The sequence below is a fragment of the Telmatherina bonti genome (assembly GCF_933228915.1).
Source record: "Telmatherina bonti genome assembly, chromosome: 17".
NCBI lineage: Eukaryota > Metazoa > Chordata > Actinopteri > Atheriniformes > Telmatherinidae > Telmatherina > Telmatherina bonti.
In genome coordinates, this window is record NC_136615.1 from 25,430,634 (window position 1) to 25,456,945 (window position 26,312).

Genomic DNA, 26,312 nt, shown 5'->3' on the forward strand with positions numbered 1-26,312 from the left:
TCAGGCTGACAAGAATTAAAGTATATGTTTTAACCTTCTTTATTCAGGAAATTTTGACTCAGCCTGTGTGTTTCAGAGAGTTCACATTCAGTCACATTCATGCTGCTACGCATGTTAATAAATGTGAACTGAATTTAAATACAGTCCTTTATTACTAGTCACAATGGATCTCCATGGGAGCAAACAATGCTTTGATGCCTTGCAAACGAGGACTCCTACTCATGCATGCTTTCCATGCACATATAAATGCTCAAATTGTTGAATTTCTAGTCTAAAAAAAATATGCAACCTTGAGCTGCAAAATAATGGCTTGAAAGACATCTTTTATAACCCTGCATCTTAATTTTCTCAGCTTTACAGTGGCATTAGGCATGTTTACTGCTTGGAATAAAAACCCTAATGACACTAATCTTCTCCTTAATGACAAGTGTACATAGGCTGACCTTTTATCATAAACCTGAAACCACTAAAAATCAAAGTCAAGCTGACTTTTGCTGGATAATTAACATTGGCCAGCTCCTGAGGATACTAAGCTGATTACAAGGTATGCACATGTGTTGTTCCTGATCAATACATCGACAGTAAATGAAGTGATAAACACTGAAGTGAACATGGGAAATTCCATACTGGTTGACTTCTATAGGTTTCTTCTGTTGAAACCAACCAATGGACACACACTTTGTTTTGTAGATCCATTCTTTAAGTCACTTCTGTTAAAAAATAAACAAATAAATAAAACATGAAAGCAATGACCAAATAAGCAATGTGAGCCTTCCAGCACTGTGGCACAGCAGCTACATTTATCTTTTATACACAGTGTGCTTGTGGCCAACTATTTCATTTTTGCTCTTTGACATCGCTGCATTATACACCAAAACAGATTTCTATTCCAAAGTTGTCACCATCTTTGCTTACTCATTGGTATATCATCATCACAGCAATTCCTCCAGGAAGTTCAGGGCTCTCCGCTGTGTGACAATACAATATGTTGTCATCAGTGTTTACCGGAGGGTAAGAGAGAGAATATCTAGAGAGAATCATTGACAAAGACAAGATGGGACTAGTGGTAGGAATGGTAAGTGACATACGGGAGACTAGATGAGAGAAGTGAATAGAAAAGGGCAGAGAAAAGGTGGAGAGGATGACAGATAGGAGGGCAGCAGGTGGAAAGAGAAAACGTGGAATGAGATGTGAACTGGGTGACAGAGATAGACAACCCCAGGTTTAAATGTTGAATTATAGCTTCACAGGGAGAGACAGAAAGTAAGAGAATGGGCTGTCAGAGCGTGAGCCTTTTGGGCTTGTTGGGAACTGAGGGAGTTGACTGAGATAATAAATGAGTCTCTCTCTCTCTCCGAAGCGCTCACATATAGACGCACGGTGAGCTCAGATAATGACATCAGTGTTAAGTCAGTGATGACTAAGTGTAGACCTCTAGGATAGTGGTGTTCATCAGTAGATGACTCTTCTTAGGATGACTAAGCATTTGATGATGATGTAATGTGAAATCCTGATGGCTCAGCAAGTTTAGCACACAGTCATTATTATCTTTCATCTGGCAAATCTAATGTATAACTTTGATAATATGCCTTGGGTTTTCTCTCATATTTCATTCTTGTCATGTGATTCAAAATATCCATATCATTTCCTGCATTATGGTATAAACCAACCCGAGGGTCTCTCTAGCCTGATGAGTGCATCATTTCCTTCCTATTAGCTTACCTTTGGTTGATTTTATGTGCACACTAAGAGAGTTGGGAGAGTGTGTGATTATAATACATGCTATTATCAATCATATGTAAATACGTTATAATTACAGATAGTATAAAACATTTGGAAAGCATAAACAAGCAGTGTTATTCGCTCTCATGTATTTTTTTAGTGAAGTACAGGAAAAATGTTAATGTCTGTACACACACACACACACACACACACACACACACACACACACACACACACACACACACACACAGATGAACTATTTCAGTCACAAATGTACTGAGAGGAACACCAGACATTTAACTGAACTTAAATGAATGCTGCAATATAAGTGTGTGTGTGTCTGCCTACTGAGGTCCTTGGTTACCCGATGTAAATATGTGTTTTGTGTGTGTGTGTGTGTGTCTGTGTGCGTGCATGTTTGTTCATTTCATTTACAGCATACATTGTATGAATGTATTCAATGTTGGTGTGTGTGTTTTTTGTTTTTTTTCTTTTTTTGGTACACATTTACCTATATTTGGATTGAGAAGTGTGTGTGTGTGTGTGTGTTTGTGTTTGTGTGTGGGTTTTATGGGTCTTCTCTGTGTGGATTTTGTATCTTTTAGCCACCCAACTATACAAGGCAACCCAGCTGATAACCAGGCCTGCATCCAGGCCAAGCTGTACGCAAAGTCTGGTGGACAGTGGAACAGATTGTGTTTGTGCGACACATTGTGCAGGATTTTGTGTGTGTGTGTGTGTGTGTGTGTGTGTGTGTGTGTGTGTGTGTGTGTGTGTGTGTGTGTTTGTGTGTGTGTGTGTGTGTGTGTGTGAGGGTTAGGGGAGAGGGACTGTATGTTAGTTCAGTCTATGCTGGCACTGTATCTGTGATGTTTACTTATGCAACTTGGCTCACATGTTGAGTAAATGTAAGTACACATTAACTCAAGAGGAAATTTTAATCTTTTTTTTTGTTTGTTTTTGCTCTTCGTGCTTCTCTTGCTTCCTCTTCCTATTGTTTATTTCTGTCCTTTTTGTCCCAATCTTTCTCTGTCACAGTATTCCAATCACTTTTACAATAATGCTTTTAATCATTCGGGTTTAAAACATTTCCTCAGAGGCAATAGTCAAGTCAGTGTTGTGTTGGTCAAGCTACGTTTTTCCAAACAAAGGTTTGCCTGCCACGAATCTTTGAAGTACTTAGCATTATTTGTTTTTATCAATGACTGGGGGGGGGGGGTGCATTCAGGTCGGTAGTTGTTAGATTAAGTAACTTTTCCCAATATAACATCAACTGTTTTTGGAATAGAAAAGCACTTCATCAGAGTGGCCTTAAGGGATGCTTGAACTCAGCTTGTGTAGATAAGTCTTCTGATTCTGCCTCTGAATTGAAAAAAGAAAGGATTGTGTTTCTACAGTGTGTAAACTTCCTATCTTAAAGGGGAAATAGATTATATTTGCTTTTATTATTTATTCATTTATTTATATGAATGACCACAAAATGTTGCAGGTGCAATGGATCCTTCTTCTAGGGTCCATGCAAGTGAAGCATATATGCATATATACATGTTTGAATAATAAATAACATGCTGGACATGAATATTAAACAGGTAATAAAAAGAAGAAGCCACTCTGCAGGGTGCTGTAATGTCACACTTTACGTTATAGACTTAACTCTATTTATGAGTCTGTAAGAATTAATGTTTATGATATCGTTTTTCACTTTGTGAGTCGGTTTGTGCAAGTCTCCAGTGTGAAACGGCAGGTACAGTGGAGGCTTTCACCTTAGTCTCACCATAAAGCATGGGATGTGTCAATTTGGTACCAGTGAAATAGTTCAGAGTTGAGCATATTGTAGGTCTAGACGAAAAGAGTGTATTCATGTACCTTTACTGCCATTGCATCAGCTGCTTTCCAACCCCATCAAGCTGAGCGGTACATAATGAAGTAAGCTGAGCTGCATCTCCGTATTGGACTGGGGAAAAAATGGGTGGAAAATATATTGGTGACAATTTTTCTAATGAACCAATGCTTGGTGCTGTGGATCAGTTTTTTGTGCCAGACATGTTCTTTAACTACTTAACCCTAATGCATTGGAAAAAATGGATCATTTGACAGATGCAGTTGTAGCCATTTTACTTTCTGTCTTTATATCCAGCAGCCACCTCTTTGTCCTCTGATTCTGTCAACATTGTAGTGCATCATTTCTCAAATAGGGGTACACTTGAAGTAATTTTTTGCTCATGCTGGTGGTCAGAAAGCAGACTCATCATGTTGGTACGCCACCTGAGTTATTTATGAGGCTGTATGCTGAATTTAGGACTTATTCCTGCCTCATGCTGTTGAACGGACTGAAAAAGTGCTGAACAAATCACAGCAATAAAATTAAAAATCTGTGGTTTTGTCAGATGGCAGTCTGTGTCAAGTTAGAAACAATGGGAACAAATATTGTGGGAAAATTTGCAGGCCAATTTTAGTTCCAGCTGTATCAATCTAACTAGTGGAAATCTACAACTTGTGTAAAAGTATTTATGAACTTTGTAATTTGGATGGCAAAACAACAGAAGACATCTCTTCGTCCCTCCAAGTTGACTGAACTTTCAGTTATGTGAAAAGGATTTCCATGAATTTAGTTCTTGTCATTCAATATATTTCAAACATGTTCTTTTAAAATATCTTAATCTTGGGAGTGTTTTTTTTTTTTTTTTTTTTTTAGTGAAAGGACCCTGATGGCTAAATGTTTTGTTTTTACCTCTGTTGGTTAGGAAGTATTTGACTAGAAGAAAAAAAAAAAAATTCACAGCAGGTACATTTTTGAAAAAGTTTGGGTAACATTGCGACAATGTGACGTTATTTTAAGGTAGGGTCAGGTGTACAGGTGTGTTGTAGTTTGTAAACAGATTTAGTTCAACAACACTTACTATACATTTCAGTTTCACAACTTGTGTGATCATATTGCTAAATGTTAGCGGGATGTTTTAATGTCCTGTTACTGAAATGTGCAGCTTAGGAGATGGTTTTACACAAAGCTATTTTGTGTGCTTCCATTATAAAAGGGAACCATACAACTTAACCGAACCGTAGCATTTCTGGGCTGCTTTCAGTTGTTGGTCTTTAAGGGAATGCTACGGTATGGTCAAGGTTACTGGTGTTACATTGTGCATTCTGTTGACTGGAGGACAAAAGAAATTCACCTCTTGTGATAAAGGCAAGGTTTAAAGATAGAAATGTACTTCTCTGTTTACTTGCTGCAAAAAAGATAAGAAAAAAAATGATTAAGGTTCATTGTTGTCACCTGTGTCACATTTTTCATTTTCGCGCTGTATGACACCATGCTTGGCATTTGGGCTAAACCACGGTCCCTCAGTTTGGCCTACAATGGCTGCAATCCAGCAGGTTTTCCATGTATCCCTGCTTTAACTCACCTGACTCAAATTAATGAGCCATTGTGCAGAACTTAATAGGCTGTTGGTGCCCTTTAACTTATTTCAGGTGTGTTGAAGCCAGAATACATTGAATACCTGCGGGATGGTTGAATCGAGTAGCCCTGGGCCATACCCCACCTACCTTATGTCCGCAAAAGATGCTCTGGAAGCGCTTGTCTAACCAGGCCTGATCATTCATCAGCATACTGTACCAACCTAAATCATAACACTCGGTGGAAACCGCTTAAAATGTTAGTTGGAAAAATGCAAAACTTGGCATCTTACAGCATTCATAATCATTAGAATAAATTAATTGTTTATAATGACATTTAATTTGGATGAACAGGTAAGGCATGCATGACTAACACTTTTTTACACATATTATTTTACTTATTAAAACACCTGAATAACAGAGAAAGTGATTGAATTTGCTACAGATCAGTAGTATTGAATTTGGAGAAGGTGGGGCAGCAACAGTGAGTATTTGACCCAGTGTGGGCAAAAAACCTCAGCTCTGGTTCTGATTAACTCCCAGTAAAAACACCTCTGTTCAGAATATCACAGCCTGTACATCACACTCTTCCTCACAAACACACACTCACACATGCACATGCTGCGCAGCTCCTGGAGGCTCCCTGTTCACAAAGGGGGAGTCTACACCCATCATTCAAAGTGTTATAGATCTTAAGAATGCTGACGCACACACACTCATTTACGCACACACACAGCCACACAAAGTGTTCTGTTTTCTTAGCTTTGATACACTTATAGAGTTCAAAGGTGAGAGGGCTGGAGGTAATAGTGTGTTTTTCCAGAGCTCTCTAACCACCTAAATCTGCTTCTACACACACAAGGAGGTCCAGATGGCTGGGTGGAGACAAAAACACTCCCACACATACACACTCATATTCATTCTTACAAGAAAAAAAAATCTACACAACAAGCTGTCATACAAACCTATCTGAGATCTGTTTGCTGACACAAGCTGGGCGAGTCTCATTGATAAATAGACTTCGGGCTGTTTGTTTACACCTGAGTCATTACTATGGTTAACTACAACATGCTTGATCACGCTAAGCTTTGATACTAGTACTTGAAATACTCATAAATTGATAGAGACATTAACTTTTAATTGTCCTAGAAGAGAAATACAGGTTAATCACAGCAGCCATGTGACGTAGGACCTCAGGGAGCAGCGGCAGTGCTTGCAGATACATAACACATAGTAGCTGATGTGTTCAAGTCCTCTAAATCTCAGCCAGCTGAAAGCAGTCACATGTAATCAATGGCTAAATTTATCACCCAGAGCCAAACACTATCATCCACATGTACGAGGGGTTTGCATGTGTCTTCTTATGTGTGTTCATGTGCCCAACTGCTGCTACCTCTTGAGACGCGATTGACGCTGTCTTTAGCAAGCAATTATAGCGAGCGCGACTGTGAAAAAGGTCACAGCCATCCAGCTATCAACACTTGGCATTAAATGCCAGCTGTGTGTGTATGCAAGTGTGTGCTTTTCCCAAAATGCCAGCAGACACACAATCAGGCTAGACCCCCCCCACCCTGCCCCTCATTGCTAGTTGTTAATCTGCCGCAACCCTGTGTGATTGATGACAGAATTAGTGTTACAGAGCAAAGCAAAGCATTATGGGAATGAGGAAGTCGCATTACAGGATGGAGAACCTGACATTTAAGGTTACAGTGTTGCTACTTAGGTTTGGTTAGTTACGTGTTTGTGTTTGTGTTTGTGTTTGTGTGTACATGTCTTTTAGGTCAGGACAGTTATTGATGGATGAGGCGCCAGAGATGCTTTTTTTCCGTGTTATTAAAGCCATCGGGGTCACAGGCAGAATAAACTCATTAACACTTGAGCTAATTAATGATGGAAACCTTTGAGAATAAACACCTGTCAGTTAGTTTCAGCAGTGCTAAGGATCAAATATATGTTAACACACCCACAGCAATACAGAGACGCAGCTTGTGAATTGTCTGAAAACACTATAAAATTTCCTTTTTACCTTACTAAAATGAAACATATCATTTTTTGGGATAGAGAAAGCTTAAATGATCAAAAGTTTGTGTTTGTTTATTCATAACTGAGCCTTTTGTTGTGCATTTCATTTAGATTAGAGCCATCAAATTTTACCATGTCCAATGCACTTGTTGAACATCAGGTCAGGGGTATTGAGAGTCGATGTCCTGCAGGTTTTCCATGTATCCCTGCTCCAACACACCTGACACAAATGACATTCAATTATTGTGAGCCCGGTGTGTTGGAACAGAGACATCTAAAACCTGCAGGACAGCAGCCCACAAGGACCGACTTTGGACACTCCTGGTTTAGGTATACAGTAGAGCTGCAACTATCGAGTACTTTTGGAATTGGTTACGCTGTCGATTATTTTTACTAGTACTCGACTACTCTAATGTTTGGGGTTTTTTTTTTTTTTTCTTTCAAATTATAATTTGTAAAACAAATACTAGAAACTCAACCAAAGTAAATCTATAAATTTATATTTGTGAAGCAGTTGCATGTGTTGTTACTACATAATGCATGAGGAAATGTTTTAAAATATGATACTTTGGTACAGCCAACGTGTTTGTGCATGCGCTCAATGTGTGGAGAAAAATGATCGCGAAAAATGATTAACTGATCGCGAATTTCTGCCTTTTAAAGGATTAAAAAGAAGAATTCACATAGAAAGAAGAACTGACTTGTAAACATGTCCAAAGTATCTAAGAAGTAGCCTATGTCTTGGTGGACTGTTAAAAGTGTGTCTGTTTATTACGGAACAAAAGTTTGCTGCAGGAACAGAGGCTACGCCTGCCGTCACACGCTGCCGAAAACATGCGCTTTGACTCTGCGTGTGCGCTGGAGAGACAGATGAGGGAGGGATTACAAGACTGTACACGTGACGGAGCAGCATACACCTTGCCATGCCTCGTCACTGCTGACTAATATCACAGGTTATAACACTGTACATTTTAACAGCCGCTGCTGTTGTTGATATAAATTGGAAAGCTGAAAATCCGCCTGGAGTGGTGAAGTGGGGGTGTGTGGGGTTCGTTTCAGGTGCAGCAACATTGAGACCTGCTTTACAGCACACACACTGCACTCCATTTTCTGCCCTTTTCAGTGTGAAATGGTCCCACACTTGTGACTTTTTCAGTCTTTTCCTCCCCTCTTCTTCATTCTCTGCCATTAGAGACCAAAGCAATGAGAATCTTCAGACAAAAAGCAAACCGCTCGCTGCTGCTGTTTGAAACGTCCGTCACAGTCCGGGTGAAACAGTCATACTGTACAGACACACCGTAGGCGACTGATTCTGTTTTTATATATTTTATAAATGTCTAAATATTTTGTGTGTTTACTGAAGCAGTGATGTAGTCCCTCCAAACAGCGCAGTGTCTGAGAATGGCGTGATGATGCATAAATTAAAATATCACCACGTGATATTAACTAAACGGAGCCTCAAGGCAAATTATTTGCCTCGATAAATTTTTATACAGGCAGCACCACTGATAACTACTAAATAAGAAGAATTGCACTGTTTAATTACATGCACAGCTGTATAAAGTTTTATCAAAACATGCACTGAATACAGTTGCATCTCCTGGTTTTGAACGTCACACCTGAGTTTCCAGCTTTTCGTTTAAGTAAAAATAGTTTTTAAATGGTTTTTGTTTAAATATTATGAAAGAATGTAAAGTTTATCACTTTATATCGTTGTCCTGTCATTTAAAAAGGCTGTACATTGTTTCTCCGGTTTTTCTCCAGTTTTTCTCCAGACTTCTTGAAGTCCTAATGTTTTGAGCTTTAAGAGAACGTTGCTGGGGCAGCTTGCATTGCGATGTCTGTAGTTGCTATATTAGGCAGTGTTTCCTGTTTGTGTTCACAGTTTGCTCCTCCAGATGGTGAGTTCTGCTGATGAGTCAGTATATAAAACAGGAGGTGGCAGGGGAAGGTGTGACTTTACAGATTTTCAACATGCGCTATGGTGCCAAACAAGATGCTTTATCTAAATGACTGAGCTCCAGCTTGGACACAGTTGGCTAAAACACTGTAGCACTGCTGTCCCACCTTCATATAGTCTGTATATTACTGTACAGTAAATTATTCTGAAAATAGAACTTATTCTTTTGGGATTCCTTAGTAAAATGAGGTGCCATACAATTATTAAGAGCTAAATCATTTGTTTAGATTTTTATGTTGTCAGGAGACCTTCAAATGTTTTTTGTTCCCTTATGATTGATATCTTACTTTGAGACAAACTTCTTCACATGGACTCCTGGAACGGCCTCAGAGACGGCAGTTCAAGTCATCTATTGTTAGCTTTTGTTGTACATTTGATAGCTACGGCTGATGTTCCTGAGGGCTGTAACTTGCTACTCTTGCTATAAATCAAAGAGCTCATTTATTACTCAGGGGAACGCTTCTTTTTATTTTCACTGCAGACACATTTGTAATGAACTATTCTATTTCCGACAGCTTGCTGACAGAAAGAATTTGGCTGATTTGTTTTTTTAAGAGAAAGTGCAAAAAAGAATAAAGTTCTGTTCATACTTCGGTCACCTAGTGAAATGTGATTTATAATGAACATGGACATGGCACCGAAGTCACTGACCAAACACATGGGCTGTAGAGGACACAAAGTTCTCATGTTTTGAGGGACATTTTAATTGCAGTATGAATTAATAGTTATTTGGCCACATCCACAGAGGGGGTTGATTTCAGACATCTTCTGACCAATGAAAGGTATTTCTTTAAAAATAAATAAAAGTTCCTTTCTGTCTTCTCGCTCTCACATCCCAGCCCTTCGAGTGTATTTCCTTCCTGGTTTTCCAATTTAAATGCAAATGTTCCCAAATCGGACTCCATAAAAACGCAGAGGCAAAATCATTTGACGCAGATGAATTATATATTTTAATTAAGCAGGCAAAGAATCTCGCTTATTCAGCCCTTTCCCCTCCAATGAGAAATGAATAAATAAATATGGAATAAGGAAGTTTAAAGTAGGGAACAAATGGGAAGGTTGGGGAGGGATGGATGGGTGGGAGAAGGTTTGTATGATTGCAGTGCTAACCACCCGTGGGCTGTCATTATGTGAACGATCTGAAGCTGTCAGATTTCAAAAATGTATTGTTTTCTGATAGACGGGCTTAATACCCCCACAGTTTCAAACACACAGAAACATGCTTAAGTATTTTTGGCCAGCAATTGCTAAAGCATGCAAACACACACACATTTTGGGTTTTGATGGGCAAACTAACACTTAGAAAATGAAGAACAGAAATAGGGATTGTGAAGCTCTGACAAGGGATGCAATTTTAATTTCACCCCCTGTCACTCTCCTCAATATCTGTTCAAATGAAATACATATGAGCTGCCAATCACTCACACATACAAACAGCCACACAAGTGCTTATGCAAACACACAGTCCTGCAATTGTTTTTGTCTGTGTATGCAAACTTTAGCTGCTTTATTTTTCATTCCCAGGCACAGTCAACTATGAAAATAAATAAGAAAACAGACCTGCATTCAGCAGTTGTTCCAGAAAGTGTAAAATATGTTGGATGAATAGGAAGACATATACATCAAATGAGGATGTTCAGCTGACGAACATTCAGAAAATGTTTAGTTGTGGATATTTTTCTTCATCAATAATAGTTTTTTTGTTTGTTTTTTCACAAATACACATATTCCTTGTGTCATTCATGTTGTGCTTCAAGACAGACATCATTTTGGCTTGAGCTGTGAGTTGAACATTGTTCTGAAGTGTCAGACAATCGGTGCTTTCTGCTGAACCGGCCCACATCAGAAACAAAGTGGCAGATGACACTGATTATCTGCTAATTTTCGTCCCATTTATCGGCAACCTACCACTTTAATTTGTGTAAGAATAAGGGGTATTTTTATTTTATAAATGTGGCAGCTTTGGTGGCTGAATTTTGTACCAATATTATCTGGTTTGCTGGCCAATGACCCATCATGCTGTCCAGCAGCTCTAAAGTTGGATAACACCACATCCAGCTCCAGATGGAGACCTCAGCATCTGTTGACCCTGCTCTGTCATTTTACATGACCACCACTTCCTTTCTGAGTTGTTCTCAGCTGTTCCTTTCTGTTACTTCGGCTTTGATATAAAAACCTCTGATAGTTGACGAAGGAGTATTTAGTAGCAGGGAAGTTTCATGATTAAGCTTGTTGCACAGGTAGCATCATATCATGTTACCACAGTGGAATTCTCTGAGCTCCTGGGAGCAACTTATTCTTTCACAAATGTTTGTAGAGGCAGTCTGCATCTCTAGGTACTTGATTTTATACACCTGTAGCCTTGGAAGTGAATTTGACATGTGAATTAAACTTTGGATAGGGGAGTGAATAGCATGTGTTATATTTATAACTGTTTAAGTATAACCCGAGAACCAACCAGCACGTTAATATATCAGGTAATTGTAAACACTCCCCTGTCCCTCCTTCATTACATTACTTTTCTGTGTTTTTCTTATATTTAATGTGATTAATATCCTGTCATTGTTTTCATTTAGAATAATGGAAGAAAAAAAGAGTAAATATACTTGCAGGTTTATTTTAAGCAAACTTTATTTTAAGATTTTTTTTTTAAACTTGCATAATATCATGCTGAACCATTAGATTAGAGTCTGTTATTTTTCTGCTTGGGGGCTTTATTCATTTGAATGGGAGAATGCTGCATAAACAAGATATCCTCCACCATCCCTGGGTTTGGTTGTTTTCTCCGATCCTGACTCACAAAAACATCTCTGTGCACAAAAATATCTCTGTGATTGTGCTGGACGTTAAATTGTACGAGCATTAGAAATGTTCCAGCAGGGCTTCACAAGCAAGGCAACCCCGGCACCTTTACACTCATCCACAAAAAGAAAAGAAAAGAAAAAAAAAAGAAAACAAGGAAAAATAAAGAAAAACTGTGATATTCTCGCTCTAAATTAATATCTGCAGGTAGGTGGTTTTTACCTGCATCAGTCTGCAGCAAACAGATGTTTTAACTACGTCCCATCGTCCACACGGTTTGGCTGCTTCAGTTAAAAGAAGTTTGAACACAAACCAAACCAAAGGAAGTTGTGAAATCTTTTGGAAATCCCCACCCAATTAGACCGAGCCCCTGACTGTCCAGGTGTGAATGCCCCCCACCCCCAGAGCCAGTATGTATCAGCTGCTCTTTCTGGAAGGTTCAGCAGGAGGAGAATAATAAGTTGTTTGTTTTTTTTTTTTGTCTGTTTTGTTTTTTTAAGAGGGCTGATATTTCTTATTTTCAATGTTTTTTTATGTTTTATTTTATTCAATTTTCTTTTTTTTTTTTTTGTAACGAGGCTTTTATTTAAACTGTTTTCTCTGAAACATTATTTGGCTGGTAATTAATTTGGTTGTTTAATGTCTTTGGCTGTTTTGTTGCCTTTTGACATTTTCCTCTGACTATAAAAGCTTTTTCATGTTCTTGAACATCACTATATAGTGTTCCGGATGTTTTTTTTTGTTTTTTTTTTGTGAGATCTTTTAACATGTGGTAGCTGTGTTCGGCCTTGACATGGGGAGACAGAACAAGTGAGATGTATGTTTTTAAGGAGGAGTACTGAAAGGAAGGGGAAAGAGACACAGAATTAAGAGTATGAAGGGAAAAAAAGTGGGTAAGAAGTAGCTAAAGCCAAACAAAGAGCAATAGGTAATGGGACATGACAGAACTTCTGAACAGCTGGAGTCTCATCACAAAAGAACAAGGAAATTCACTTTCCTCTTTGTGGCTCTATTTAGAGCGTTCACTCTGTTCTTCACATGCAGACACACACACACCTTAGAGCAAATCTCAGCAGCAGTCAGACCCTCAGACAACGTTTGTGTGTATTAGACTAAACTAGTTTTTCTCTATGAACGGAAGAAAAGCCGAGAAATAACGGAGGGAATGGACAGATGGTATGATGTAGAGGACACATTTTAAAGGTAAGATCTGGGTTAAAACCTGCTGTTTGCAGGATTTCCCCCAGCTCAGATGCTCTTGCATTGGTGAAGTCTGAGACACTCTAGCTTTTTTAGCTAACCATGACTTTTGACCAAGTGACAGTGTGTGAGGGAGAAAACACCTACAGGTTACATATAGGCAGTTTTTCTCAGTCCTGGCCTTTGGGGACGACTGCCCTGCATACTGTAGTTCTTTCCAACTATTGTTGATGCACAAATGAATTCTGATTTGAATTAAAGAAGTTGACTCAGTATGCCTACAAACACAGGTGTGTCTGCTTCAACTAAACCATAAACTCAAAGCATACTATAAAAAAGTGCATTGTGGGTAAACACACAACCAAAACATATATGTGTGGGATGAGAGGTGGTTCCAGACAGACAAAAATGGCTCAGAAATCCTCAGATGTGGAAGAGTTCATAGAAATCTGATTGTCCCAAGACCAGTAGGATCTGATGCAGCTTGATATTTAGCTGTTATGTAGAAACAGAAACCGTGATCTCATTTTATCTAATTCCTGTTGCAGCACCGTGTCTGGCAGAGTGTTACGTGTTATTTAAAAGGTCTGATTCATTTGAAATGTTCAGCATAAACACGATCTTAGTTAAGGTTTTCAGATACTTAAATAATCAAGCAAAGCGATACCCCTAACATGTTACAGCTGTGTGTTTGTATAGTGTGTGCTATACCTTTAAGAGCAGCTGCCCATGGCCCATCCCAGAGAGGATGGGCACATTAGACTGATGGACAGAGCTAAATAGAAAGAGGGAGATGCACAGAGAAAGATGATAACAGTGGTAAGAAAAGTAAATAAAGAAAATAAGGACATGCAGGAAAGGAGAAAGCAAAGCAGAAAAGCAGCTTTACAGACAGCGAAATAGGTGAAGGATACACCTAAAGATTTAGACGTTGAAACTAGAAACAGAAAAACAGCAAGGAGGTAGCTGATACAAGAGGGCTGGACGGAACTATCTCCCCATCTCTTACATGGAGCTGTAAGCGTCTCTGGGTCTATCAATCAATCAGGACAACAGGGAGACACATTTACTCCCTGGCTCTCACACACGCTGATGACTTTCCTGTGTGTGTGTGTGTGTGTGTGTGTGTGTGTGTGTGTGTCTACAGATGGCAAACCTTGTGACATCGTTGTGCTGTGTAATTCTGGCCGCAGTGGTGGTAGCCTACGCTCAGAGACGCAGTCAGCTTGGTGAGTAAAAGTTTCATTCTCTACAATACAATAGAAAAGCTCTTCTCTGTTCACAAAGCAAATTATAATTGACCTCATTTATTCTACAGTGCTTTATTTTTCATCTCACCTTTACTTACTGTTGCTTCTGTACACTCTGATTCCAAACAGTCTTGTTTCACATTATTCAGTTGTCCAGTTCTAAAGTTGCAAACATCTTTTGCTGCATGTTTCTCGATTGTAGCTGGGATTGTGCTCCATATAATTTGTTGATAGACACTGCAGCTGCTCTCAACTTCACAAGGTGAAGGGTTCAGCTGGAAAAGACAACTGTTCCTGTGACAGAAAGCTCAGAAGTAATTCATGTTTCCTCTCTCTATACCTTACAAACAGTTGCTGGCTGACTGAATCAGTTTGATATCCCTCACCGAACTTTGGTTATTTCAGCCACGTCGCCAAGGCTATGGAGGCAAAACAAAGGTTCAGTCAGGATGCTTGTCAGGTCAACTGGTGATCATGAGCATATTTTCCGACGTGTTATGTACAGATTTTTGAAGGGGAAATAAAAGGCTAAAGGGACAAACTGCAGTTGCAGCTCCTCTGAGAGTTCCCACAAGATGCATTGACCATAAATTAGACCATGCGTGTAAACACAGTGTGTGTATGTGTGTGTGTTGAACAGCAGTCAGTTTGTCACTTGACTCTTAGTAAAGATTTGCCTTGACATATTAACCAATGAAATGGTCTGCATAAGTCAGCTGACCCAAAGAAAGAGTCAAAGGAAGTCAATAAGTCCTTAGTGACGCACATCTCTGTGTCACGAGGTTCACACACACCAACACACACGCACACACACAAACATACATAAGGAGAAGGAAAATGAAAATAGGACTGTTCACTTTGGGGTTTATATGGAAGCAGAAGAGAAAGGAAGACATGGAGAGGAAAAAATGGAAAAGTTGATGAAGACTGAGAGGAACTTAAAACAAGGAAATCCAAGTCAGGAGAGAGCATGGAAGTTAAGGGGAACAACAATTTATGCTTAAAGGGTAAAATAGATGGATAATCCATTGCAATTTGATATTTCTTAGCTGCTTTAACAAAGATTTATAAAACCTTGCAAGTTCTCAGAATGGCATCCAGTAGAAATTTATGCTGAGATGTTTTTCTACTCCTGAGAAAAACAGAATAAAATTTGGATAAAATGATACAATGAGAAATGGCAATGCTTGAGGGAGTAACAGATGTGAACAGAGGGAGGAATTATAAACAAATAGTTTTGTCTTTGGGAAGGACTTTGTGTTTGTTGGCATTGAATTTGGCTACTGTTTAACTAATCTCTGCTTTTTGTGCCACAAAGAATAAACTTATGCATCCAGATCCGCAAAATCAATGCTCAATGCATAAGCAAATAACACAAGTATTGTTAGTATGGAAGGTTTAGCCCAGTCTCTGCTGCATAGGCACCTTACACACACACACACACACACACACACACACACACACACATTTGCACATCTGTCTGTCTTGCAAAGTGCCTATAGTTTCTCAGACAAATTGCCATCTTGTTTGATTGACAGGATTCCCCAGGGTTTGTCTCACTTGGTAGAAAATGTGCAACTCAGAAGCGCACAGACTCTCAAACACACATGCACACAACAGCCATTCAATACAATGCATGCAGTCACTTCACAGGAATGGAAAAAGGGGTGAACTTTCTCATTAGGTTAGACTCAATTTGCAGGAAATGCACATACTGAGTGAGGCTCAGACGGTCTGTGTGTTTATGCTTATGTGTCTGATATGGTGGGGTATAGCTGGAACATTTATTAGAGATTGTATTATTAATAACAGCAATGTGCTGTTGAACAAAAACAAGAAGTTGTTTTAGAAATCACGTCCGTACAGATAAGAAAGCTCATGAAAGAAATGCAAATATGGAAGCTGATGTTTGATAGACAGGAAGATGGGAAGGCAGAAGGAATGATGGAAGGTGGAACAAGATGGGACTGAGAAGCTGATGAGACAAAATGTAACTAATGCTTGAAAAATAGAGAAAGTCCAGTTGTGTAGCTGTAAAAATATTTCCAAATAAGAAAAAGATTAACCACAAGATTAGCAGTGGCATTGAAATGGTATTATGTTTTATGGAAGTAATTAAAAACGGTATCATATCTAAAGCTGACTCACTGTGGTCCTTCCTGTGTCGTATTATGAACATCTTGATTGTGAAAACAGCGTGCTGACCTCTATTCAAATGCTGTCAGTAATTCATTTTGACGTAGTTGGATTAAAAAAAAAAAATTAGATGGAAACCGTAGCAACAGCAACAAAGGTCTCTTAACCCTTTATAGGGCACTCAGTGAAATACATTGAAATTAGAATGTTTAATGTAAGATTTGCCTTTGGGTATGTACCAAGACCGCCATTCTGTTGTTACATTAACAAAAAATAAATAAAAAAGAAAAAGAAGTGATCAAAAACAGTCACTTGCCCAGTAAAGGGTTAATAAAACATCACTTGAAGCAACAGATGGAAAAAAAATTATTAAAAGCAAAAAACTCTGGGAGAGAAAGAAAGTCAAGCTCTGCGGTAATGTCAATTAGGTTTCCTTGAATCCATATATGAATTCTCCATGCTGCTGGAAACACTGACACAGATGTGCTTGATGGGTAGACGAAATATATTTTGTAGGTGGGGAAGACGGAAGACAGATACGTGTTAGGAGAAAAAGACATGAGAGGAGACATAACAGATGACAGATGAAGAAACGCAAGAGGAAGGACAGGAGACAGTCTCTGACATTTATTCAGACTATGTTATTCAGCTATTTAGTGTAAATACATAACATGGCATAATACAGTGCACTAAATTAAACCTCCATGCTGAAAAAACCATCAATTAACAGGAAAAACAAACAAAAAAAAAACCCCAATAATCATTATGTATCCCTGATAGTTGCATTGTTGCTGTTAAACTTTATTTTCTTGAAGCAAGATTTTGCATGTCTTAGTTTGAGTCACATGTTGCTCTGCTGACCCTGACCTCTCATCCTTTCTGTGGCTGAGGATGAGACGAAGGAAAGAAAAAAAAATTACCTCAAGGGTCAGGAACATGATTTTTATTTATTACTATTTGAGGGACAGGGGTTGCTCCGCCAGTGGAGAAGCAACAGTTCATTAAAAAGATGCAGACGGCAAACAGCAGCAGTGTTTTCTACAGGAAATCACATGATTTTATGGGGAAAAAAAAAGAAAATTGAATCTACTTTGTAAGTGCTTGTTGGATTCCTCTTCTTTCTGACAGAGACTGTATCGAAGAGAGGGATTTTTGTAGATTTTTGCAGACGGGCTGCATAAGGATCCACCAAAGTTTAGACATGATTTTACTAACTTTTTGCAATTTCTTTCACCTCTGAAAGCCTTGAAATATTCAAGCATCTGTGGGACACAGATGAAGTGAAGAATTGCTTTAAAATCTTTCCATATGTTTTTGTAAATAATGTGCAACAGATCCAAAATAAAAAGCATTTAACCTCGTGTGCATGCAGATGACTAATTAAAGAAACATATGTTAGAAGGTCCTTACTAACGCATTAGAGAGTCCAGTTCGACTGAGATCCTCTCTTACCTCTTAATTCTCCTTTCAGAATCTAGCAATTGTATTTAGATAAAAGATCAGGGTCGTACTAGGTGAATTTCTGTCAGTTTATGATAAATTATTGAAAGATTTTCAATAATTGTCCCAACATGTTTAAGCTGTGACAACCTCTAAATCTCATTTACATTCAGCATCAGCAGGATCACTTTTAAGGCGAGCAACTATGAGGTATGTGCATTATTTAGTGTTTTGATGACTGAAGGAGTCATTAATCATGGCTGCCTGGATGTCTCTGGTCCTTCCAGATTATTCTCGTCTCACACTGATACAGTCACTCACTTTTCATACAAAGTGAGAGCTCACATGCATGGAGGACCTGAAGATTGATCACAAGCACAGGATGGAAAATGAGCCATATTTTCTCCCTCTCTGTGACTTAATCTCTGCTTTTTTTTGCTCGTATGTCTGCTCTGCCTTCTCCCTCATTCCTTCTTTCTCTGCCGTTCCATTTAGTTTTAATCCTAAAATATACCACAAAGTCCTGCCAAAGCAAGAGCATTCCATTAATGGACTTCCTTGCACAGTAAATACAGGGGACAAGCTGAACACAGTACAACAAACAGAGAAGAGAGTGGAGGAGTGGAATAAAATAAAACCCAGAATCGGGACAAAATGCTGCTAGTGAGATTGTTTTCCGCCATTCCACTATATTTCCCTTTTTGTTTTTTATGACAGAAATGCTGCAGCTACATCTGCTTTCCTACTCTTGCATCTCTTTCTGCTTATCTTTGTATGGGGGGGGGGGGGGGGGGGGGTTTGTGAGACTGTGGTGACATCATGCTGTTGACTTAGAGTCCATGTTATTTATAGGAGCCCATATCCTGATTGAGAGACTAACATTTCCACTCATAATCATTCCCCTCTTCTGCCTTCCTCCTTGAGTGTCTTTACAACCCCCCACCCCACCACACCCCATCTCCCTACCATTACACTCTATGATGTAACAGTCTTTCATCTTTTCCTCCTTCACTACCCATATCATCCTCACTTGTCATATTATTTTGTCTTTCATTTCTGCACCTTTTCTCTCCCTAACTTGTGCCATTTCTTTTCAGGAAATTTTCACTCCGGATCTATTTTTCTTTTACTGTCTTACCTCTTATTTCGACCACCAAGTGATCAGCAGCAGATTTATCACCCATGACATCATTTGCTGCGACACCACTTTCACTAAAAGTTTTCTGCGCACTCCATCTCTGCCTTTTGATCAGCATCTGCAGCTCACACTGCATCTAAACTGCTATGAAAAGAAGGGAGATGAGAGAAGGAAGACAAAGCTCTGACACCAGACATGCAGAGGGAAAGGGAGCAAATGAGGGGTGTAAGAGGTTAACTCCCCCACTAATTCCATAGCATTACAGCTGTCAAAGCTGTATTTATTTCATGAGCGTTTGACGCGTGCTGCTGTGACTCTCCAGCATGTCTGGGCGTATGCTTTGCCTTATTTATCCAATCTTGTGAATGGATCATGTAAATTGTTTAAATCAAATTAATCTTTTGGCTTTGTAACCTTCCTGCATTATGCATGACAGCCAAGTCTAATCTAATTCCTTGCACAAGCTTATGTAGACACATGTAAAAAGCATTAAGGAACCCAAAACTTACAAAGCAAGATGTGACACAGAAATTACAGTGCAATCTTTTATTTTTAGGTAATTATTTATCCTTTTACAGAAATTTTCTTACAGGAAAATGTAGCAGAAATGTTGAAATAACTGTAATTAGAATCTGTTTTAAGATCATTTTACCTTTCTAAGTGCTGCAATTTGCATTTCTCAAAGTGTAGCCCACTTCCTGCTGTTTTGGCTCGTAAAGCAACCACGTTGCCTGTACATATAAGGAAGATGAGCGTCATAAAGTTTGCATGCAAACACAGTCTCAAATCTAAATATTCCCCCAAATGAATGCAAACACTTGGGATTTGTGCATTTCTGCATTTTTAGAATGACAGTAGACAAATCTAGACAACTAAATATAATCAATTATTCATGAGAATTAACTGCTCTCTGATGTGTCATCAGAGACAACAGACAGCTGCTGTAAACAAGCAAAGAAGCGCAAAAATTGACGGAGGTGTGCATCTGTTTGTCTTGCGTGTTTAAGTCATGTAGTGTATGTGCTGTAAGGGGAAACCTCATTACCCTGAGTAGCACTCAGTGTAATCAGTGTTCCCTGTTTGTTATGCTGCTCGTATTAAAACCAAGATGGAGCTCCGCCAGTTGATTGACTGACAGCATTGGCAGATGCGTTACAGTTGGAGTGACTCAGTGACTGGCAGACAGGTATAATATAGAGATGCTAATTCCATTTGGTCAAGGCTTTGAAATGCAGAGAATATACTATACATATGCATGTTGCTGCCAAAGAGAAAAAATACACAACCTCGTAAATATGTTTAAAATAAGATATATTTATGGAATTGGGATTTTTTTTTTTTTAAATATTGAATCTTTACCTTAGCATACTCTTGTGTAATTGTTGTACTAATTGATCTAAATGCAATAGTATGAAAGCATGCTACACATCATACATTCAGAGTAGTGAAATATAACTAACATGACTGAGGAAGCTTCCAAATGCATGCTATAGACATGTTCACATGCCTTTACCTGACTGGCTGATTAGATGGGTGACTGGCCTTTTGCCTGACAAACACTCAATTGCTTGACTTGAACATTTTTGTTGTTTAGAACAGCCAAACAATGTTGTGTCCATGTTGCAGGCTACCAGATTGAGGGTTGAGTGATTAGTTATTTAACTCAGTGTCTGTCTGACACACAGGAAACATCAGCTGATTAAGTGGTTTGAAGGAGACATGCAAGGAGTTGTTTTTTTTTTTTTTTTTTTAATCTCTTTCAAACAGTTAGCTCTGTGCTAGATATGTCCTGGTCTGTTTTGCCGGTTTCTAATGCAATACACTGTGAGTAACGTGGAAGCAGAGCAATAAGTGGAGGAAGGTAAGTGTAGAAAAGACAAAGTGAATTAGTCCCCAAAACATTTATAACTGAAAGTGGAGCAGATTCAGACACATGCAGATGATCGGCTCTCTCTCCAGTGGGAAGGTTTTTGGCTCCATTGAGATAAAACAATGTTGTGAAAAATGTGAAGCCATTTGAGGTATGCTGGCTTGGCAACACTCTCTATTTACCCACCTAATTGGCTTGGAATATGGATGGATGGATGGACGGATTGATGGATGGATGGATTGATGGATGGATGGATGGATTTCGGCCAGTATGAAGCAGCATTGTAACTAGTTACCAGACTGAAATTTTTGTGGAACTGTTATCACATGCATCACATTAGCTTCAGCTTTAACCATCTGCATGTATAGTAAATAATAATAATAATACATTTTTATTTAATAACACCTTTCAACACGTCCAAGGACCCTTCACAACATTGAAATAACATTAAAGGTAAGACACATAAATAAACATACAGAAAACAATACAATGCATGGATGAATGGATGAATAATTTCTATTGTAGTGGTTACAACAAATACACAGTTTGAACAGATGAGTTTTGAATCTGGATTTGAAGATAGGGAGACTGTCAGATATTTGGTGGCAGAGAATTCCAGAGCACCATGGAAAGCCGAGCCACTAAAGGCTCTGCATCCCATGTTGCTGTGTCAAAGGCTGCACTCAGATTGAGAATGGGTAGTCAACAAATATCTGATGCAACAAGGATGGAGTAAATGCATGTAAGTGTAACATCCTTTAGTTTCAAAGTGTAGGACTATCTCCAACCCAAAAATAAAAATGACATGAGCTTAAACTTACTGAGAGGTGAGGTGATTTACATTGGTCGGCTTGGACCCAGGGTTTCCCAACAGGTCAACAAACAGCCAATTTAGTTGATTATTAGTGAATATTCTGCACTCTGTTGGCTGATCTGATCAACATTTTATCCTGAACCATGACATTTCGGTTTTTAATCTATCCAGCACAATAGTAAGTATCATTAAGCAACTTGTGGACTAATGAAATTGATAAAAAAAAAGAAAAAAAAATCTCATAAGAAAGTAAAGATGTTTTATCAGGATGAAAGTGAATCTACAATGGAGTCACAGATCCACAACCCAGTAAGTAACGATGGTACCACTACAATCACAGAACTCAATCATCCACTTTGCCAATCAGACTCAGTTTGCTTTCCTTAATGTGTGTCACATGTCAGAATTTCAAGTGTGAGTCTAAAGACAAAATGTGACAGGACAAACAGATGTCTCCACAATCCATTATTATTTAGTAGTGAAAGTTCTGTAATTTGTTCACTATAGATTCAGGATTCCCGACTGTTTGATAAAATCTTTCAGGTAATGGACCATTTCCAACCAATCACAGTGTTTCATGCTAAGATATGGAATCTCGGAATCTCAGTGTCTGAGGCGGTGTGTTTGTGTCTGTTCTTGCCATGTCTGAATGAGTGTATATGTGCGTGTTTGTCCTGTCTATTTCTTTTAACTCATTAATCTTTTAGAAGGAATTCCCAGTAACGCTTCGACCAGGCGTCCGTCTCTCTCTCTCTTTTTCCCTCCCTCCCTGATGATTCCTTCTCAAAAGTTAAAAGCAGTTAAAGAACATTGTACATTCACTTTGAAATTTTAGTTCCTTCAGCATTAATCACAAAAGTGAAACTAACATAAACAAATTAATCTTCTAGTTGGAAATTTAATCATTAATGAAACATGTTGGAAGATATTTAAGTGTTTTCTTTGACCTTATCATGTTTGTATACCCTCTAAATGAGAAAAATGAAACAGAAGAAAAAATGTTTAAAAAGGGGGGAAAAAAATCAAGTATTATGAAAGTGGAAAATATGATATAACTAAAAGGAAGGTTGGCCAGGATTTGCACAGTTTCAATACAGTGCAACAAATGGAAGTTCACTGTACCATTGGGAGAGAGCAAATCTTACTGATCATCAGAACGCATAAAGAACCAAAGATTTCATATGTTCCCTTCAAGGTCACTTATTTTCCAAGCGTGCCTGTGTGTTGGATAGCGCTTTTTTGTGCACACATTACAATGAAACTGCTGCAGAAAACATCAGTACAGTTCCAGGACTGGCCTACAGACCTCAATCTGTCCCCAACAGAGACACTGAAAGGACAGTGCCTTAAAACATTGTAAAAACTAATGTCTAAAGTGCCAAAATAGCTGCATGTTACTGAATAAATGAAGATGAAGACGTTGACATCTTTGAGAAACACGTTCACTCATTGCTTCTGCACTAACAGTAAGATTTACAAGCCAAGAGTACTCACACAAGTCTGACTTCAACTTCTGAACAAAATTCACATCCCTTCAACCCCTAATAGGGCAGATCGACTCAAAATCCACATGCACCATCCTCAATTAATCTGAGTACAACTCCAGATGACCCTAAAATTGAACATTAGCAAAGCAGATGTGCACAAGAGCACAAATGAGCTCCAATATTTTTAAGTCCAACCTTTCACTAGTTTTGCTATATTTCCATTCCTGTATCTCGTTAATCATTCTTTCTGTCCTCCAACCCTCCTCTACTACTCTTAGAATCACTTTCATTTACAGCATTCAGCACACAAACAACTTCCCTGATCTTTGGCATCCAGTACCTGCAGGTAGAAGTTGTATTCTTTTCTTATCTTTTCTCAATCTTCTTTCACCTGCACGTCTCTTTTCCAAACCCAGCTGACATGAAAGTGCCCAGGTGAAACTGCCCTTGAGCAGTTTTGTTCCTCAGCAGCGAGCACATACATACTCACCGTGGCTCATGTCATTTTTAAATAACCAAATAATACAAGTGTGCTGATGTGTGTGTGTTTCCTTACGTAAGTCATTAGTGGAAGTGAAGTCTAATGAGGCTTACAGTAGGTCACATCCAGCCAGTGTTTGATGAAAAACTAAGTATTGAGCACAACGGTTTTAGGGTCAGACAGTATTTAGCATTTTTAGAGCTGAAGCTATGTTTTTAGACACAGGCCATTGGGCCTTCGGACCTGAACACACAATATATAAAGACATGCGCCTTAACTAATGGTGTATTTGTGTTTTTCTTTACTTATTAATGGATAACTCCTTGTAATTCCAAAAACCTTTTTCATTAGGTGTTCTAATGATCAGACTGTTTATGGCAGAAGGGTGTGGATGTATGTTTGTAAGTGTGTGTGGGTTAACACGTAACTAACTCATTCCAGGATACATTTAAGATTGAATGCGTGTATTTGGGCTACAATGCAAGTTTCTTTGGCTGTTGTTGTTATTGTGAATAATCTGACACTATCAGTAAGCTAAAGACTCAAAATATTAATGCAGAGAAATACAAGTAAATCAGGTAAGTGTTAATAGTTTAGATTATTAATTTTACTTTAAAGAAAGAGGACATTTTAAGACAAACCCCCAGATTTTGCATGGTGTGGTTGTTCTAGCACTGTGCCAAACAAACAGAAACCTAAGCACTTTTTCTCAATGTGCTGCCCTATATATCATACTGTTTGAAAGGATCCCTGAATACACATTGTGATATATTTTTGGAAGGTTTATTCACATGCAATTTATTATGTTGGCCTTTTGTCTTTAACAGAACAGTTAATCTTAAGTGGAATGTGAAGGATAGATGCTATATATGTAAAAATGCAACAAGAAGCAAAATCAATTATGCTGTCCAGTATATACAAAAAGCAATGCTGGAAATGGTAAATACATTAAAACTGGATCCATGGAGTCATGCACTCTGGATTTAGAACAGCTGGTATCTTTGTCTAAAGTAAGAAAATGAAACTCTGCAACCTCAATGTTTGAATGTAGAGATTGGCAGAGTCAGCACTGGAAATTATGGCGCTAGCTGTAATTCAGAAGAAAAAAAAAAGATCTGCTCAACAAATCAATTTATCTAGTCATTAAAAAGGGATATATCATTTGTAGATGAACAGAATGTACCCTCTATTGACTCGAGGGGCCATTTGCAAGATAGATTTTCTGTTTCCAAAGCCATTTTGTTGATTCCAACCCATTAAATCTCAAGTTGTATATGCCTAGCGCCACTAAGATCACGGAGCCCCCAATAGTTGTCCCCAATTCCTCCTGATAGACTGTTCAATAAGTTAATGCTGCCAGGAAGCTAATGTAATTCCAGACAGTATGAGTACAGTTCTGGCTAATGTCGTTTTGCAATAAAAAGTTTATTCCAAGACATCAGAACTGAATCACCGGAGGTTTATGAGGGGTCCTGGACTGCTCGGAGCTGCAACACTTCTAAATATACACACTTAATTTGATCTGACTTCCAATGTGACGCATTGTTAGGAGAGAATAGTAGAGTAGCAGGGAGGGAAGGCTCGTCATTTATTATGTTGAACCTCAGTTTAATTCAATTCATCTCGTCTTGTCATTCCTCTCATCTTTAGTCATATTCTTAGTTCAGGCACACAGAGGGATCTGAGTGCAATGGTTCAAGTGGGAGAGGGCGGAAATCATAAAATGGGAAATTAAATGATAAATTGGTTAACAAAGACAAAATATATGATTGTCCCTTACATCATTTTATAATCTTAGTCAGAAATGTGACTGTTTTGCTTTCAATAAGAGATCAGAATGTTTATTTCTGGACAAATGTTTCATTAACGAAGGAAAAAAAGGCTGTAAAACCACAACCGGTTCCATCTTGGGATGAATATCAGCTGAATGACAGTGTCAAAGAAATAATTCCTGGAGTAGATTCTATCTGTGATCGCGCTGAGTGCTTGTTTTCTGTTTTTTTCTTTTAATTTCTATTTCTCTGTGCTGAATGGAATGAAAAAGGCTTGTCTTATCCTGTCACTTTGAGCTTGCATCTTTGTCATTCTGCATTTCTTTCAAAAACTTTTTTTGAAAAGAAAATGTCTAGGTATATGGCTATGAGCCAATAGCTGTGCAGCAAAGAAGCCAACACTGACTGAAGTTGATTAAATAGAAAAAACAGCTTTTCTGAGAGAACTTTGTGTCCTTGCAGACGAGAAAGGCAACAAAAGCAGAGATGAAGTGTGCTCGCTTGCGTGTGTATGTGCATCCTCAAGTGTGTATGCACATGCATCAGCGTTTTGGGTGTTTGTATTTATTGCTCATGACATTGCACAAGGACGGTCCTATCTGTCTTTGTTGAAGTGTGATTTCCTGCCATGGAATGGTTTCATACACAAAACCATTCGCTCCCCAAACCCTGAAACTCTATTGTCTGGGGACAAAAGCCTCCCTCCTCTCCTTTCGAATTCAAATTCCCAAATCTTTCTTGTCCGTCATACTGACAAAACACTGACTACAGCTCAGAGATGTTGAAAGTCCATAAAGGCTTAAAGAATTGTGTTTGTGGCAG

At 38.6% G+C, this 26,312-nt stretch overlaps 1 protein-coding gene across 4 annotated transcripts in view; it reads left to right on the forward strand.

The window, feature by feature from the left end:
• Window positions 1-26,312, forward strand: part of cntfr (ciliary neurotrophic factor receptor) — a gene marked incomplete at its 3' end in the record, with an annotated part of 223,051 nt that overhangs the window by 77,470 nt on the left and 119,269 nt on the right. For 3 of the 4 annotated variants that reach the window (XM_079256138.1, XM_079256136.1, XM_079256135.1), the window contains exon 3: window positions 14,250-14,331. In XM_079256138.1, the coding sequence (XP_079112264.1) occupies window positions 14,250-14,331 (82 nt within the window). Of the gene's footprint in view, window positions 1-14,114; window positions 14,120-14,249; window positions 14,332-26,312 lie in introns of those variants that run through there. The other variant, XM_079256137.1, reaches the window with a different exon arrangement.